This window comes from Coenobita brevimanus, chromosome 30 (assembly GCF_032717465.1).
Source record: "Coenobita brevimanus isolate Jiangsu-jjx chromosome 30, ASM3271746v2, whole genome shotgun sequence".
NCBI classification, from domain to species: Eukaryota; Metazoa; Arthropoda; class Malacostraca; order Decapoda; family Coenobitidae; genus Coenobita; species Coenobita brevimanus.
Genome location: NC_136983.1, coordinates 44,549,686 through 44,568,443, shown reverse-complemented (window position 1 = coordinate 44,568,443; position 18,758 = coordinate 44,549,686). Strand labels below are relative to the sequence as shown.

At 40.8% G+C, this 18,758-nt stretch overlaps 1 protein-coding gene across 1 annotated transcript in view; it reads right to left on the bottom strand.

The window, feature by feature from the left end:
• LOC145395186 (phosphoinositide 3-kinase regulatory subunit 4-like) overlaps positions 1-18,758 on the bottom strand; it is a 46,629-nt gene that overhangs the window by 1,757 nt on the left and 26,114 nt on the right. Inside the window, exons 16-28 of the mRNA XM_080268875.1 lie at positions 17,890-18,063; positions 15,391-15,540; positions 14,917-15,008; positions 12,958-13,068; positions 12,014-12,111; positions 11,158-11,347; positions 7,749-7,853; positions 6,301-6,411; positions 5,732-5,817; positions 4,688-4,792; positions 3,478-3,603; positions 2,267-2,424; positions 956-1,131 (exon numbers count right to left, since the gene is read on the bottom strand). Of these exons, the coding sequence (XP_080125001.1) occupies positions 956-1,131; positions 2,267-2,424; positions 3,478-3,603; positions 4,688-4,792; positions 5,732-5,817; positions 6,301-6,411; positions 7,749-7,853; positions 11,158-11,347; positions 12,014-12,111; positions 12,958-13,068; positions 14,917-15,008; positions 15,391-15,540; positions 17,890-18,063 (1,682 nt within the window). The remainder of the gene's footprint in view (positions 1-955; positions 1,132-2,266; positions 2,425-3,477; positions 3,604-4,687; positions 4,793-5,731; positions 5,818-6,300; positions 6,412-7,748; positions 7,854-11,157; positions 11,348-12,013; positions 12,112-12,957; positions 13,069-14,916; positions 15,009-15,390; positions 15,541-17,889; positions 18,064-18,758) is intronic.

The following is an 18,758-nucleotide window of genomic DNA, read 5'->3' as shown; positions in this document are numbered from 1 at the left end:
CTTCTCTCTCTCTAACTTGTTTTTCTCTCTCAGTGCCCCTTGCTCTCTCTCTCCCTCTCTCTCTCTTAATTTACATAGCCATCATTAACACTACTGGAAGAATTATGCTCACATACTAGTGGTTGTTGCATAAATATCAGTCAGTCTGTTGTACTGTATGTTAATAAATACTACTTCAATATGTGGATATAATTTCTTCCATCTGAACACATCATGGCACTCTGAAATCAATGCTATCATCATCATTATTATCTCTATTATCATGAACACCACAGCCCAACTCTCCACTAACACAGAAATGGGAGGTAAAGATTCAGAAATTGGAAAAGAATAGGTTAAACATAAAAGCTGTGATGAGAATACTATTTAAGATGACATTTGGAGGACACTTGGTACAAAATCCAGTTACAAAGAGATTCAAAGTCTTTTACATAAGGGGAACTCTTAGCCTCTCAGGGAAAAAGTGCACAACATGACACTGCATCAACCATCACCTTGAGTGCTGATAATGAGATCCAAAGACAATACAGTATATGTATAACAAATGAATGATGGCTACTGGAGCACACACGTACACATTTAACTGTACCCTACACCCATACATAAGACTTATGTAATTAGCAGATACATGATACAAGAGCGCATCCAGTCAGCCTAAAACATAAAACCTCTTAAAAATTCATTTAGCAAATGTAGTGGTGAGAAAACATCATGAAAGAAAAAAATTAAATACGTATTAGAAAAAAGGTCTCAGCTTGTCTCCTAGTTAATGCAGTATACTTAAAGCTTAAACTGTGACGCTGAAGTGAGCCATTAATTTGTGATGGACATTTATGGAATCCTTATGGCTACTTAGTACACTGAATAGCCATAAAGATTTAAGAAATGTCCTTCAAAAATCAGTATGAACAGTATAATACAAAATTACATGTTCATATATCAAACATGACATTACCTGTATGATACGGGACAATGCAAGTATGAATCATTAGCAGCATGACAGACAATATACGACAACTCAGGTTGAGAGAGGTCCCAGTAGCGAAGGCGAGCGTCTGTCCCGCCTGCCAACACATACACGCCCCTGTCACCCTGCCCCACATGCAGCCCACACACACTGTCATTGCATGTCTGGAGGTTAGGATAAGAAAAAAATTGCTATTTGTATCATCAGTGCTGTACATTTAAAGTTAGGAAAAAAACTGCAATAAATATCAACATCACTACATGCTTGTGAAGAGGACAGAAAATCATTAAATCAACATCTCTATCACACTGGCCCACATATACATCATAAAAACAGTCATTGCATGTCTATCAGTTAAAAGGGAGAAGCATTATAAACATCATCAACATCTCTGTATGTCTAGGAAAAGAGACATCCTGGTACACCTGTAACCCACAAATGCTGCTGTTGCTAGTCTATACATCAGGATGATGGAAAATGATCAAAATCATCATCAATGTTCCACACCAATTTCAAATCACACAAAGCTACGGCAAGACTTATTTTGGAAGATGGAATAAGAGGAAGGGAAGAAGAAAAATAAAACAAAAAGACAATCATCAATAATATTTTAACTCTGCCCACATACAAAAGCACTATATTGCACAAATGTCAGTCAGGAAAACAAAACTTGTTATCACTATCATCAACGTCTCAATATCACTGCATATCTACATATTAGGAAGATAAAATTGCTATCAGTATCTTCATCAACCCAATATACACTCATCATCCTTCCCTACTACACACGGGTAGATAGAGAAGTAGTGGTTAGCAACACAGAAAATTGCTACCTTTAACATCCCAGACTTATTCCCCTATAATCACTTAACCTCTTTGGACTGAGATTTTTTCCCCATCATCTGGCTAATCCCAGACAATTACATACAGCTCAAAGGAAGGGCTGGGTGAACAGATCAGGACTAATTCAGAGACCACACTACACTTAATGAAGATGGTGGTTCACAAACAAGTCTGTAAATTTCATATTTGCAGACTAAGATGTGACAAAATCAACAAAATAATCATCAACACTCCACACCTACAGATTAGCATAGAGATGTATGTATGTATGTATAAAAGGGGATTCAGAGAAGAGGGAACTGGAAAGAATGTGTTCCACTTTTAAAGCAATACACTCAACGAATTTTTAAAAGTCAGTAGGGATATGTGATAAGTAAACAGGAAATATACTATATAAGTGTTAAAGCCCTAACATATGCCTAACACGTGTGCAGATAATTCAGAGTAGATACTAACCTCGGTTCTTGATAATGGTGGTTTACTACTGGCCCAGAGTGTCATATGTCTGGACTGTGTCTCCATATCCCACATGGAGATTTCGTTGTTCCCATTCACAGCTGACACCACCCACGAACCCTGCTTGGGATGCATGCTCACACGACGCACACCAGCCGCTGTGTATATACATCACCATCATCACCACCTTCACCACTGCCACAATCATCATCACCACCACCATCATAATCATCCTGACCTTTTCATTAACTAAGGATGGGGTGAGTTTGGGTTGAGAGAGAGAGAGAGAGAGAGAGAGAGAGAGAGAGAGAGAGAGAGAGAGAGAGAGAGAGAGAGAGAGAGAGAGAGAGAGAGAGAGAGAGAATCCCCAGCATTTATCTATCTATAGCCAGATGCTTAAGAAGTATCATGAACAAATTGTCTCCACATCAGCCTGTCTCCCGCCATTAGGGAAAACTACCTTTCAGCTTCAGCAAGAAATTAACAACAGAATATGGTGTTAGTCACAAAAAATGCCAAGGAAAGGATGTTGACCTGAGCTGTACAATGATATTAACATGAAAAGAGGATGCTAGTCACAAAGAAGTGCTATGGCAAGAGGGCTTAAGTATTGTCTTATTCTGCAACTGAACTGCTGGAAATAGGTTCCATGAGGACAAAACTCTCTGCCAAGTTAAGATGAAAATATTACAGTATGGGCTTGACATTATCACTGGGATGTATAATAGTCGAGACACAGGCCAAACAAAATGATTTAAAATGACGCCTTATTGTCTGGTAGCAAAGTTCATCCATCTACCATAACTTGATGGATATTTTCATTTCTTTGCAGCTCATTTCCCAAAGTTCAGTTGCAGAATAAAACAATACTATGACTCTACATCCTTTCCACAGGACTTCTCTGTTACCAGCATCATATTCTACAGTTAATCTCTTGTTACAGCTCAATCGTATAATTAAAAAAAAAAATTATGGTTCTATATCCATTCCATTCACTGTGACATACAACATATTCTATTGTTAATCTTTCATTACAGCCCAGCACTCTTGGTGAAGAAACAGCAAGATGAGATCAAGTTGCAGTAGACAAATTTCACTATCATATTTTAGTGTTAATCTTTTGTAACAATTCAGCACTGAAGATGTACTGATGGTAAATTCAGGCCAAGTAAGAGTGCCAGAGTACAAAATACATTTTGCATTACCGGTACCATTTGGGTGTGTGATGGTGGAGATGGGCAGCAAGAATCGCAGGTCCCAACATACGTGATGCCCACTGCTACTGCCTGCTACCAGCCAACTCTGTGTCCCCTCCAGTGCATAGGATGTGATCACTCCTGTGCCATACAGGAAAAGGGTACATCATCATCATCATCAGAAATAAGAAGAGGTACAGTGGGGGCACTCACCATCCACTCACTCAATGTAGTGCTGCTTTGGGTGTCTGCCCTTTCCTCTCTTCCTTCCTTCCTCTTCTGTCTTTCTTTCCTTCATTCATTCCTCATCCTTCTGCCTATGGGTGATTTTGCACTTCCTCTTCTGTCTTTCTTTCCTTCATTCATTCCTCTTCCTTATGCCTATGGGTGACTCTACACTGAGTGACAAGCCAAATGGTTTCCTGTACACCAGGAAACCATTTACTATGCTGGGTGGTAACCATATAACCAAATTTTGGTGCCTGGTGGTTTAGTGCGTAATTGAGGCGCCCCAATCGGATGGAGCCTGTATAGGTTTATATCCAATGGGTGGCTGGGGTTTATTGTTCACATAATGCCACTCAGGGATGAGTGAGGCTGGTCACTCTCATCTTAAATGTCAGGACCAATTTGCCTAGCCCTGGGCTCTTACACTCCTCATGGGGCAACTAAGGATTGGATGATGGATGGATGGATGAACGAAGAAATGTACAAGAACTATCAACAGTGTCCAGTGAAATGAACCATTCATGTACTCTCAAATGGCAATAATCAGCAACACCCCCCAGTACCTCACTGTGGCAAAACATTGTTAGCCGCAAGGGACAGACCGGAGGGAGCAGCTGCTTGCCTACAGTTCATGGGTCTGCTTAGACAGACTGAGGTTACTCAACAACAACAAAAACTTCTTCCTCCATATATTAATTATGGTTTCAAAACCTTACACTAATGTAATACAGTATATGTCCAAACCAAACCACTTGCTGTTATTGTTGCCACCAACCCACACTCAACTGCATATGAACCCAGTGGACTGCAGGCTGAAGTTCACACTATTAAGTCCACCTTCCTCCTTTTAGGGAACACAACAGAGCTGAGAGATGTTTACAAAACCAGACTGTTCTGCATCATGGCATCTCCCTCAAGTGCCTTACACCTGTTAAACTGCTTACAATGCCTCAGACACGAATAGTGTTGCTCTGTGCAAACCAAATCACTTACAAACCTTTTCTAGGGCCATTGTCCAGCTTCCATGCTGTACCAGGAGCACGCAGGTCCCACCCAACTATTGAACCAAACACTGTGGCATACGTCAAAACACTCTGTGACCCTGATGAGAGAAAAATATAAGAAACTTTACTTATATTGATCTGGAAAAAAGACATATATTATCATCATCATAACCTTGTTTTTTCCTATCTCAGGATGGGGTATGGCAGGATCCAGAAACAATGAGAGAAAAATTTAAAATGTGCATGAACTATCAACAAAATACTGTACCCAGTGAATGGAGCACACAATCATTTACACATCAGTCAAGCCTCTTGTCCTGTGCAGTGAATTGATGTTCCCTTGTGGCTGACAGCACCTCACCACAGCAAGATACACGGAATAGTGTGAAGTTTAGTTCCTGGATGTACACTGAGGTTGCATCTCTCCATGCAGTTAACAGGGGCCCAAAGCTGACTCCATGTCACCCAAACATAACTTAAGATGAAACTTGTTTTCTTTTTTCAACTGAAAATAATCCCCAGACAAAATACAGAAACAGTTTTGTCACTTGCTGTACTTCCTATATTGGTTGCCAATAGCCATCAACATATACATATTTTTTTAAACTGCCGCCACCAGAGTTCAGACATCTGTTAGTACTGGGATTATGGCAGACTTTTAACCAATGAGATTTCTATTAACCTGTTCAGTTCTGTTACACATTTTATATTTTCATCTTACTATCTCTATATTATTTTATTCCCTTTGGTGGAAAGGGGATTGATGAAGGCTGCATCTAACCTTTTTGTAAGTCTCTTCTGAGCTGAATAAACTCATCTGAAAATACAGCCTGTAGTAAGAATTCATTAAAATATAGGTCATGGCTGAAGGGGCTAACCTGAACAACTTAGTCTAGCAGAGGCAAATATAACATCAAATAAACATCACTGCAGCAAGAGTTAATATAATCTGGAATACTCTTTGCCACATGTTTCCAGCATCAAATTATTACACATCATAAAATAATAATAAGGCAATAATTATGGGACTGACTTACCTGTGTCAAAATAGTTCATATCCACCACATACCCATCTTCATCAGTGTTAAGCTGTCTGCTATTTATCAAACTCATCTTATCTATCCTGCAAATAAAAGTAAAAAATACCATACGGACACGTAGGCTACTGTATAAATCTAGGTATTACAGTACCTGTGTTTATAAGGGATATTAATATACAGGATGAACAGCTCACTCTCACAGCTACAGTTATCAACCACCATTTTTTTTTAAGTATTTATTATTTTATTCTGCCTCTGCCATATACATTCTAATCTGATCATTTGTGTTTGATGTTTGGTGGCTGTGTGAGTCAGGACAAGTGTAGATATCGGCAATTTTACACATAAGGTTAGAAGGATTGATATAATTAGAGCATCCATTTTCTGGTTATCTGGTCAACACTCAATGTCATAAACTGTTTCCTGATTAATTTAGCCTTTAATGTCACAAGTAAGTCATATTAATTAATCATGGCTCAGCTTTCAAGTTAAGGGCATAATTCAGCTTTATTGTCAGAATAAATGGAACAGTGTCACAGACAGAGTGCAATACACAGAGTACTCACTTAACAACATGTATAGACCCGTTGCTTGAGGCTGATGCTAGACTTTGGTTGGTGAGACAGGACGCCAGTGATGTAATGGACCCTCCTTGCCGGCTATATGTTACTTTAGATCTGGAACGAAGAGACAATGCAGTAATTTTTCACAACATCCCCACCTTTCATCGAGTGTAATGCTGTATTATACTGGCATATTTTTGCTGTCTTCAGATGATTACATTCATCCAAGGAAGACTTCTGGTAGTGAAGAGATTACTGAAAGCCACAAAAAATGTCTAACCTATGAAGTTTCAAAAACCTCTCCTGAGCTGAATAAATTACTTGAAAACAGCAAAAATAATCTAAAATATGTCACCACACTGAAGGGCTGTGCAATGTACAAAAAAACTGTACCAGTAATGAAGCATTACATCTTTACTGCCCCATCTGACAAACAGGAGCCCAGGCTACTCACTCGGAACATGTAAGGAAATAATGACCAGTTTCAGTGGCATTATGTGAGCAGTGCACACCAGCAATTCCTGATATAAACCTTCAGTGCCAACTACAATGTGAGCACCTTACACCACCTGACCACCAGCCATCTTTTTGCTGGTTATATGGTTATCACTCAACAGTGCACGAAAAAGATTCCTTATGAATGATGAATGAATGAATCAGAGGCACTATTTCTCTACAGGTATTTGGCAGACCAAAACTGCAGTGTGAAACAGCATTCATTACATGAAAGTTCTGGTTCAGTACTTGTATTCACATATAAGTTACAAAGACTGGCATCAGGAAGAGAGTGTACAAGAAAGTTTTTCTATGTTGCAGTTATAATACAGAGTTGGCATTCATTATTACATAACCCCAGTTTGTCTGAGCAAGGAGAGCTGCCAATCCCAGGTAAGCAACTGCTTCTGTAGGGCCATCCTACCAATACAGTACAGTAAATACACTGTAAAGGGAACCAGCACCCCCTTGTGTAGGGTCTTCCTATGGCAAGATGCAGGGAAATATGAGGCGGTTTGGCTCTAGGGTACTTCCCTGGGAAAGGTAAATGGAAATAAAAGGTGTGGTTCCTGAGTGGATGCCACAGCTGCTTAGCTCCACCCAAGGCGGACAGCACTAACATGTGTAAGCTCCGTGTCAGCACCACAGTGTAGAATAACACAATTTCATGATTAGGCAAACCACCCAATTACTGACAGAAAACCTGAACTGATGATGTTTTTATTATACAATGATGATCTTAATGCAGACTTGTGGTACTTAACACTCTCAGGCTCCTATAACTCACTCTAATGGAATCAACTAATCTAGTGTCAGCTGGAACAGCATACTAGAGTTATTTTGACTATGGAAAGATTAATAGTGACAGAATTAACTGGGGGAAATAAATACCACATACATAAGAGTTACATGTGTGAAGTAACACAATTAACTAGAACCTGAAGCCAATGACCCACCTATTAATGGAGAACTTGCGCTCAATGCGGTAACAATCCCACACCTTGACGGTGCCATCAGTAGAGCAGCTGGCATAGATGGAAGAGTCACCAATGGGTATCAGTCTGATGACCACAGAAAGAATAAGTTAAAAATTTTTGTACATAACTTGTTTGTATATACAGCAACTGGGTGTTAAAAAATAAATAAATAAAAGATAAATTCAGAGGATGGATTGACATGGGATCCAGAAACAAGGAATGAGAAAGTATGAAACTGAGAGAACTATCAAGGGCATGCCTAACTACACAGTACGTGCATGCATGCACGTAAACACACACAACCATATATATATATATATATGTATACATACATACATGGCTGGGAGAAGGAGGGAGGTGAGAAGACAGGAAGAAATCAGTAGGATAGAAGTTGTGGAAGCAATGAAGAAAGTTAAATCGGGGAAAGCCCCAGGAATTGATGGAGTGTGTGGTGAAATGCTGAAGCATGGGGGAGAGATAGTAGTAGAATGGATGTGGAAGATGTGCAGATTGGCCTGGGAGGAATGTAGAGTCCTGGAGGATTGGAAGTCAGGTATAATTATTACCCTGTACAAAGGAAAAGGGGAAAAAGAAGTGTGTGGTAATCATACGGGCATTTGTCTTCTTAGTATACTAGGAAAAGTGTATGGTAGGATACTTATAGACAGAGTTAGAGAAAGAACAGAGAAATTAGTTGGAGAAGAACAGGGAGGCTTTAGGAAGGGAAGAGGTTGTGTAGATCAGATATTCATTCTTAGATCTTTAGTGGAAAAGTTTCTAGAGAAGGGAAAGAAGTTGTATGCGGCTTTCATGGATTTGGAGAAAGCATATGACAGGGTGGATAGACAAGGATTGTGGAAAGTGTTAAGAATATATGGAGTAGATGGGAAGTTGCTGAATGCTGTGAAGAGTATGTACGATGGTGCGAAGGCTACAGTGCGTGTGGATGGTGAACTAAGTGAATTTTTCTCTTTGAAAGTTGGTTTGAAACAGGGATGTGTCATGTCTTCATGGTTGTTCAATCTGTACATGGATGGGGTAATAAAAGAGGTACAAGGTAGGGTAGTGGATGTTGGAGTGGCCCTGGTAAGAGAGGATAGTGTTTGGAAACTCCCTGTACTGTTGTTTGCAGATGATACTGTGTTGTTGAGTGAAGACGAAGGGGAGCTGCAAGGCTTGGTGGATGAGTTTGAGAGTGTGTAAGAAACGGAACCTAAAGGTGAATGTAGGGAAGAGTAAAGTGATGGTCTTTGAGAGAGGTGAAGTTAGTGAATGTACAGCGAGGTTGGATGGTGAGGAATTGGAAAATGTGAGTACGTTTAAGTATTTGGGTAGTGTGATGAGTAAGGATGGAGGTTTGGAGGGTGAAGTGCTTGAAAGGGTACAGCAGGGAAGAAAGGTTGCTGGTTCTTTGAAAGCAGTGATAAGAAACAGGGAAGTGAGCATGGAAGTGAAAAAGTTACTACATGACAGTATTGTGATACCAACTCTAACGTACGGAAGTGAAGCTTGGACATTGTTGGAAGGACTCAAGTCAAGAGTGAGAGCAGTGGAAATGAGTTATTTAAGAGGAGCCTGTGGAGTCACGTGGAGAGACAGGCTGACGGATGAGGATATAAAGGAGCGTTGTGGTGTGGATGTGGATGTGATAGGAAGCGTTATGAGGAACACACTGAGGTGGTTTGGCCATGTGGAGAGGATGGAGGGTGAAAGACTGACAAAGAGAGTGTATGTGAGTGAGGTGGAGGGGGGAAGAGGGAGGGGGAGGCCGAGGATGAGATGGAGGGATGGGGTGGAGAGGTATATGAGAGAGGGGGGTGTGAGTTGGGAGCAGGGCAGTGAAATGACGGGGGACAGGGCGACTTGGAGGCGATTTGTTTGTGGCCACCCCAAACGGGATTGAGGCGTCTGGCAATAGATAGATAGATAGACATATATATATATATATATATATATATATATTATATATATACACGAGGTGCTACCCAAAAGTTCCAGTAATTTGAACAGAGGGAGCCAACCGTTTTCAGTTTTGCCTTTTGCTGCTAGGAGGAGTTAGCAGCACCCCGTGTCTGTCAGTGTTGTCCCAGCCGTGTCTGTGAGCAGATGTGTTGTTGAGCTATGCATATTATTGTAACATGGCGTGTAGGTGGTTTGGCGGTTTTGCAATGGCGGACCAATGGCGCAGCAATGTCAAGTTGATGTTGATCGTTTTCTTCGATATCCAAGGGATTGCTCACAAGGAATTCAACCCACCTGGTCAATCTGTCATCGGAAAGTTTTACTGTGATGCTTTGCAGTGTCTGAGAGAGAACATCCACCACAAATGTCCAGAATGGTTGAATAACAAGGACTGGGTCCTGCATCATGACAACACCCCCGCCTAAACATTAATTATTGTCCGGCAGTTCCTGGCTTCCACTAACACGGTAGTCATTCCCCACCCACCCTATTCGCCTGACTTTGCCCCCTGTACTCTTTCCTGTTTCCTAAGCTGAACTTACGACTGAAAGGGCGTCGATTTGACTCGACTGAGGAGATCCTGACAGAATTGCAGGAGGTACTCAAGACCATCATGCCTCAAGCCTTCCAGGGATGCACGGACTCGTGGAAAAACACTGGGACCACTGTACACATGCCCAAGGGGACTACTTCAAAGGCGACAGTGAGAGCTAGGAGATAAGGTAAATTATTTTCCTACAATATTCAGATTACTGGAACTTTTGGGTAGCACCACGTATATCTATCTATCCATCTATCTATATATATATATATAAAGAGAGATAGACAGAGATCCATCCATACATCATCCAATCCTACGTTGCCCCATGAGAAGCGTAGGAGCCCGGGGCTAGGCAAGTTGGTCCTAACATTTACGATGAGAGTGACCAGCCTCACTCATCCCTGAGTGGCATCATGTGAGCAATAAACCCCAACCACCCCTTGGATATAAACCTTCACCGGCTCAATCCGATGAGAGCTCCGTAATTACCCACTAAATCACTAGGCGCCAGAATTTGGTTATATGGTTACCACCCAGCGTCTCATGCAGTATGCATGAGACGTTTAGCCACAGTGCTCATCTCCTTAACTTATACCTCTGAGCCTGTGGTGGGTTATTCATCCAGTACCCTGGGATCCTAGGCCACTGCATGATTCACATTAACACAGTTACCTGCCAGCTCAAAGGGTTGATGGACACCTGAGTCCACAGCTGCCCGCACCAGAATTTAAGCCCTGACACTATCAGGCTGACAACTGTTAGCTGGATCATGAGATGGTTTTGCAATGTGCAGCAAATGAAGAGACTAACCAAAACAGTGTATGAGAGAAAGGAAGAGAAGACCAATGATGTGGAAGACAGACTGGAAAGGAATGTGTGCATAACCTGTTGACAGCGCCGCGATGTTCATGGAGGTGGGCAACCAGGTGTCCTCGAGGCCGCCAGCCTGGGGGAGGTAAGCGGGTATCCCAGGCTAACGTGTCAAGGGCACGCCGCTTCTTTACACACTCCAGGTGCTCCTCACGACGCACCTGCAGTAGGCTCTGCATCTCCTTTTTGCAGCTTGATATACATTCTGGATAATAATATGAAGCTTTTCAAAACAGCATCCGAAACATTCCCCGTAATAAACAAACACAACATAACAATATCAATCAACCTCTTCAAAACAACACCCAACCCATTCTTCAAAACAATATCCAGCTCACTCTTCAAAACAACACGAACCACTACTGAAACAATCCAAACTAAGAACTGTGGTGGACATGTATATAAACATAATGCTTTCATCCCCTCCCTATTTCCAATTAATAAATGGAAAAAAAAAAAGTACTAAGAAGTAGGAAACTGAAACAAATGAGACCCATCAACAGTCTGTTGGGCAATATGAGTCACACATAAAATCATTAACCTCCTCATCCTAAGCTTGTCACCCTTTTTTTACTCTTCTAATCTCCAGATGATTATATTCAGCTTTAGGGATAGACTTTGCAGGGAAGGGGTTCAAAACTGTCTCCTTTAAGCCATTCACAAGCACATTTCTACCTAGGCTGAATAAAAGTGAGTGGAAATGGAAGAATGGAACTTCAAATACATCATCATGCTGCAAGTGTTAACACCTTCAGTTTAGATTATCACTATCCTGATCTCTTTCACACTAAAGGATGAACTGAGGGAAGGTTCAGAAAGCAAGGTAAGAAAAATCATAAGGAAAGAGCTCATGATAAAAAACAACACTTACTTATAACACCTTTCGACTCCATATCTCCAGTGACAACTTTGGTGCTGGGTGCTGTGGATGGGCGGGAGGTTGTCTCAAGATCAGTGGGAGACACAGACCTGCCAACAACAGAGACTGTCATCACACTGAAAGAGTTAATGAATGATACTGTGTCAGACAAAAATTTCTTAGAGGTTCTGAACTAATGATGGAAAAGACCAACCTATTTCATATGCCACAATATCTTTTTCATTCCAGAGACATATCTGTGTTTTTGCTTTATTTTTGCTATCTCCAGACTTATTTCAGTTTAAATTTAACTTTTTGAACTGGAAAGGCCAGACATAGACTTTATTTAACCCTTCAATATGACAGCTCTTTTCAAAATTCAATAACATCACCTGGGGGATGAAAAAAAAAAAAAAAAAAAAAAAAAAAAAAAAAAATCACTGGATTTCATGCAGGACCCTTGCTAACTGCCGATGGTTGCGAGCCATTTGGTTCCTGAGGTTTCAGATTTATGAGCCAAATAAATATTTAGTAGCCAAACTGACTACAAGCCGAAATATTTTAGGAGCAATAAATATATTTATCTATATTTTTACATACTGTGATGATTAGAATCATATAATGAGGTTTTAAACATTCACAATGGTGACAAGGAAAGACTTAATAATCGATCACAACGTGGTTTTTTGTTCATTTAAGTGAGATTTACTTATTTTGTAGTTTACTGGGTTTTGAAGTGGATGTATTTCCTCCTCGCCAAAAGGCGACTTGCATGTAATATTTATTCGCTGAAGGGAAAAATTACTCGCATTTGTGAGCTGTGGCTCACCAAACAAGAGCCCTGTCGAGGGATACTGAGACACCATGAATGAACTACTAACTACAACAATTCAGCACTATCTAGGAGTGGATTAGCTTGAGACACTCTGTACGTTTATTCTACAAAAGCAGTTCACCTGTTGTCTGTGGCTCTGTTGATAGTGACAGGCTCCTCTGCTGTGCCAAACATCGCCTGCCACTCCTCATTCATTGTCGCACTCGGACTCTGTACCAAACCTCGCTGTGATCTGCAATAATATTCTGTAAGTTTTTTTTATAAGTCACCTTTTTGATGTTCTGTTTTAAATGCAACCCTTTCAATCTGATGATGAATTCAGCTTAGGAAAGACTTTAAACTGGATGATGAATGAATGAGTGAATGAATGCATAACCTTATAAATCCCTTTGCAACTACACAACTTTCCTTGGATGAATAAAACTGTCTGGTAGCATCATGAAAAATAAAAATGTACCTCATCTGATTGAACGGATTAACTCTCAGCTTCCCATTCTTGTGTTAACTGGAATAAAACATTAAAGATGACATTGGTTGATGATGATGATGATACTGGTGACATTATAAAGATTCAAGCCATAATGGCTCATTCTCAGTTTAATTAAATCATCAGGTGTTAACTGGAATAGAATACTGTAGTTACTTCAACCATGTAAGGGTTAATGGTAACAGTATTAAAATTCCAGCTCCCATGACTCCTTCTCAGCTGAATTAATCATCTGGCATTAGCTGGAACAGAATGCTACTGCATCTCGAACATGAACTGGGTTCATGTCATCAGCCTATCTATACAGTATCCATACTACATGCAGCACAATTTCAAATTCTTGAATCTGTATCAAATATACTATTTACAAGGAGTTTGTATGTACTGTGAGTCCTTGAAATACGAAAACTCGATGTACGAATTTCTGATGGTAAGAAAGCAAATGAATGTAGGAGAAATTCCACAATAAAAAAGTATCAGTCTCGATGGTACGAAAAGTGATACGAGAGGAAATATGAAAAATTCAAAACTGGCGTGCTGCACAGCACCGCGCTCACTTGCAGCGAGAAAACAAATTAACCCCTCTCTGGTAAACACATTTTCGCGCGCTTCTCAGTCAAGTCACGTCCGTCCTCTCCCCTCAGCTTTGCTGTATGTTACGCAGTTTTTCACTGTTCTTCCGCATTTTGTATTTTCGCCATGATTCCCATGCGCCCTGCATCATCTCCAACATCCGGGGAACCAGCTGCCAAGAAGAAACAGCACCATACTCTGACCATCAACAGCTTCAAAAACACCTGCACCAGTCGAGGAAGTACCAGAGGAGTAATAGGGTCCCACCATGTGACTCAGCACCAAATCAACGACATGACTCTCCAGCTGCAGCACAGGTCTAATTTGACTGTACAGTGTACTAATACTACAGTAACTAGTTGTATGTTTTATTTTTTTATGTCCGTACAACAGTATAGTACTGTATACGTGTACTGCATACTTCTAAACAGGAGGGGTAAAGTTTAAGTGGGGGTCCAATGGGGTCTTGGAACGCATCCCCCCCTTTATATTAAATGGGGAAAATCATTCCAATATACAAAATTTCGGATTACGAAAGTTTTTTTTTTGTCCCTATCCCTTTCTTATTTCGAGGTGTCACTGTATGCATGTATGTGACAAAACTACAAACTGTGAAACAATTTTCAAATAAAACTTTGCACACACAAACAATGGGGGTACAATACTCAACATACCAAGTTTGGCATAGGTTGATGCCATCCACGGGAATGTTTTGACCATTTCAACTTTACCATTATTCCTGCAATTTACAGGAAATCTGACAAGTTGCATGCACAAAGTTTCAAGAGCACAGCAGTTCTGCCACTATGCACCTGGCACGGTAAGCACTAGCAAGCAACAAGAGTGAAGGTACTTGTAGCGTACCAAGATGCAAAATGACTACTGGTGGCAGTATTATATGACTGACAAACTGATTCACTAAACAGATGGCATATCAGGCACTACCAGCAAATTGAACGCAGTTTCAGTACACCATTACTTTCAGTCTCCAACTGTTTGCACGGCAAGGTATCAACTTACAGGTACAGATTTGATATATCTATTGATCCATCTTCTGGTACAAGTTCAGCAAGATGTGTTGGCACAGTTTTCTTGAGGTCTTCCAGGTTGATCTGAGAGAGAGCACATCAGCATCAGGTTATAAAGCACAGAGAACATATCAACATCATATAAAGTACCAGCCAATCCTTTAATACCCTTTTTGGGTGCCCCTGAGAGCTTGAATAATGAGAATGTAATAGATAAAGAATATCATCATCAAAATACAACAGATAATATATCATCATATACTGTATATATCAGAGAATACACTGATATACCAGCATCAAATACAGCAAACAGAACTGCAGCACAAACATCAAGTACACCATAATAATTGTCATCTGTAACCTCCTGCCACTGTTTTACAAAGGGTGGACAGAACCTACAATACAGGTGTATATACCACAGCAAGTTTACCAGCCTCTGTAAGTCCAAGTAGGTAACTCTACTTACAACTCCATTGTGTGTGGGCTGGCGATGTGTGGCTCGTGTGGCTTCTGTGGCCTTCTTCTGCCGTTGGACCCGAGTGAGATGGTCCCGCATCAACACCAGGAGCTCCACATTCTCCTCCGTCAGGCCACCACCAGCCAGACGACGCAATAGCTGAAAAGCAGACCAGTAACTTGGCTTGTATAGGACGTTCTACAAGTTAAAAAGGGGGTCCATTCCTGAAGGCTTTGCTGAAGTTGAAATCTGTATGTCCAATCATTACCTTTTCATATGTGGATAATCAGTGAAAACATAAAGTACTGTACTGTACAGACCTTAATAATACAAATCATCAAACTGTGCCCACTAACAATAAATAAAAGTACAGTACACAATATAATAAAAACTAAAATACAGTAAGTGCTGAACACATGTGGACTTTTCCATAAAGTAAAATTCATAAAAGCTAAGATATCATCATCATCATCATCCAGACCTCCTTTCCCAACCTATGGCAGGGTGAGGAGTAGCACATCCAGACGGCCTAAATTTACCCAATCCAATGGGCCACACTTCTATTCACTCATCATTTAAGCCCCCAGAATCCTGGCTCTATCTATAACAGAAAGAGCATCTACATTTTCTGTAAACATCATCCAGCCAGTACCACATAGTGAGCCACTGTTATAAGTTAACTTTTTTGAATGCCGCATTCTTTTATTCTTTTAACCCCTTCAGTAAGTCGACATCATTTATATCCTATTCTTGTATCCCCATGCTATGATATTCAACAATGCAGAGACCTTTTACAGTGAGGGCATCAATGAAAGCTTTAGTTGACTTCCCTTGCTCAAAGTATCTCCTAAACCGCATAAAATCATCCACTGGTTAAAATAATCCACTGGTAACAAGAATTAAACACAGAACAGGTCCATGCACTGACGGGATTATGTCCACAACAAATTAAAGAAAACCGATCTACTAAAGGTTAATTCCTACCTAAGAAGTTCATCTGCTAATTTCCCTCAATTTGCTCTCAATCATCATGATCACCAGCAGCAGCATCCTGACCCTTTTCCTCAATTAAAAGAAGGTTTAGAACTATCAAAGGCATGCCAAATGAAACAGCCACCAATCATTAACACATCATTTCAGACTTTAAAATCCTTGCTCCACCTCAGAGTCACAAACATCCACTCATACTTGTATTTTCCCTCCCAGGCACCAGCAAGATCAAATAAAAATGAAATACAAAAATATTATAACGGTAGACTAAAGAAGTGGTTAATGTGTACTATGCAATATCTACTGCTAAGGAAGACACTCCAAGGAGCTTCTTACATCTTTTCTCTAATCAACATCATCATCATCATCTGGACCTCCTTTCCCACCCTATGGCAGGGTGAGGAGTAGCACCGTCCAGACTGCCAAAGTTTGCCCAGTTCAATAGGCCAAGCTTCCATTCACTCATCATTCAAGCTCCCAGAATCCTGACTCTATCTGATACGCCAAAAACTTTCACCATATTCTGTAGCTTCACATAAACGTATCCGATTGAGTCAATCCAAACGCGTTCATGTTAAAAGGGGTGCCAAATCCCTGATCATGCACTTCTCCTCACAAAATTCAATCAGCCAGCTCTATCTCTTGTCAGTTCCCTAGCCTCCCCAACTTCCAAATCTCTCTTCCTCACGCACTCATCCACCATATCTCTCCACCTTCTCCTTGGCCTACCTCGCCTCCTCCCTCCTTCTAATTCGCTAAGATATATCTTTTCCACCACTCTGTTGTTATCCATTCTCTCCACACGACCATACCATCTCAGGACACTCTCTTCGATTCTGGTGTCCACTGACTTCCTTACTCCACATTTTTCACGAATCACATTATTTCGTATCCCATCCACTCTCTGTACTCCACATACATTCCTCAGCAGTCCCATCTTCACTACTCTTACTCTTTGACTTTTCATTTTCAAGCCACGCCACAGTCTCACATTCATATGTTAAAGTTGGCACTAACACTCCTACATATAAGCCTCGTGCAGCTGCAACACTCAAGCCTCTGTTTCTCTACTGATGTTTTGTATTTTAATCATGCTACCATCCCTTAACTTTACTCAACTCAGTACCTCTGGTAGTTTGGGGACTAATTAAGTATTACTCTAATCCCCCCACTTTGAAAAGTTTCCAGGGGCACACAAGTGTCTAAAGATAGTAAGGACTGACTTAAAAAAGAAAAAAAAAAATGGAGGAAGTAACCCATTACTATACAATTTTTTTTTTTTTTTTTTTTTATACTGTACACTGCTTATGAATCTGCTTTGTCATGCAATATTCAACACAATGCCATCCAATGCTCTTATACGAAACCAATGATGACAATAATGTACGTCTGGCTTCTCCATACTGAATGCCTTCCACAACAAGGCATGCACATGACCTACACCTAATTCTCACACATACAGTACACCTACTGACTAAAGGAGCTTCCACACTCCATGAGAACACTGCTTCAACTTACATTCCTGGTGGGGTGGTCAAGGTGGGACAAGGTGGATGGCAGCTGATTGAGGGGGACTTGTTGCCTGTGGGCCTCCTGTAGCAGTGACAACACCTGACCCACATCACTGCTCTTCACCAGTGCATCATATACCTCTCGTGCAATGGGGGGACGCAAGCTGGAGAGAAGACACACCTGTAAGAATGAAAATTGTTATCATTACCATCATTCCAAACATATTTAGCACTTTAACCCTTCACTCTGACTATATATTTTTCAATTTATTCTTGTGCCCTCCAGATAAATTAATTTCAATTTAGGAAATACCTCTCTAAATGTTAGAGCTTCTCCTAAGCTGGGTTGCTGTTGTTCGTGTTGATCAACCCCAGTCTGCCTGGCCAAGCAGACCCATCAACAACAAGCAAATAACTGTCCCTGCAAGGGTGTCCCATGAAGTGAACCAATGTTACCTTGTGACTAACAATGCCTTGTCACAGTAAGGAATGGACCAAACTGTGGAGGTTTGGTTCCTGGATGGGTGCCACATTTGCCTCCCCATCCAGTTAACAGGCTGCAGTTCACTCAGTTATGTGATTATATGGTTACATGTTTACCACACAGAGCTGTAAGTAGTTACCTGGGTTAAAGGAAACCATTAGACTTGTCACTCAATATACAGCCACCTGAAGTGGAGAGAGAGAGAGAGAAAAAAAGTAATAACAAGTGACAGCAAAGAAAGGGAGAGGTATAATGGAGGCCAGACAAAAGATGGAATGAGAAGGGGGAAGGAAGATGCAGACAGCACATTATCAAGACAGTGGGTGATGAGTAAAATCATCTACAGACAGCAAAAATGAAATAAACAATACATAGGCTTGAAGGGGCTACTC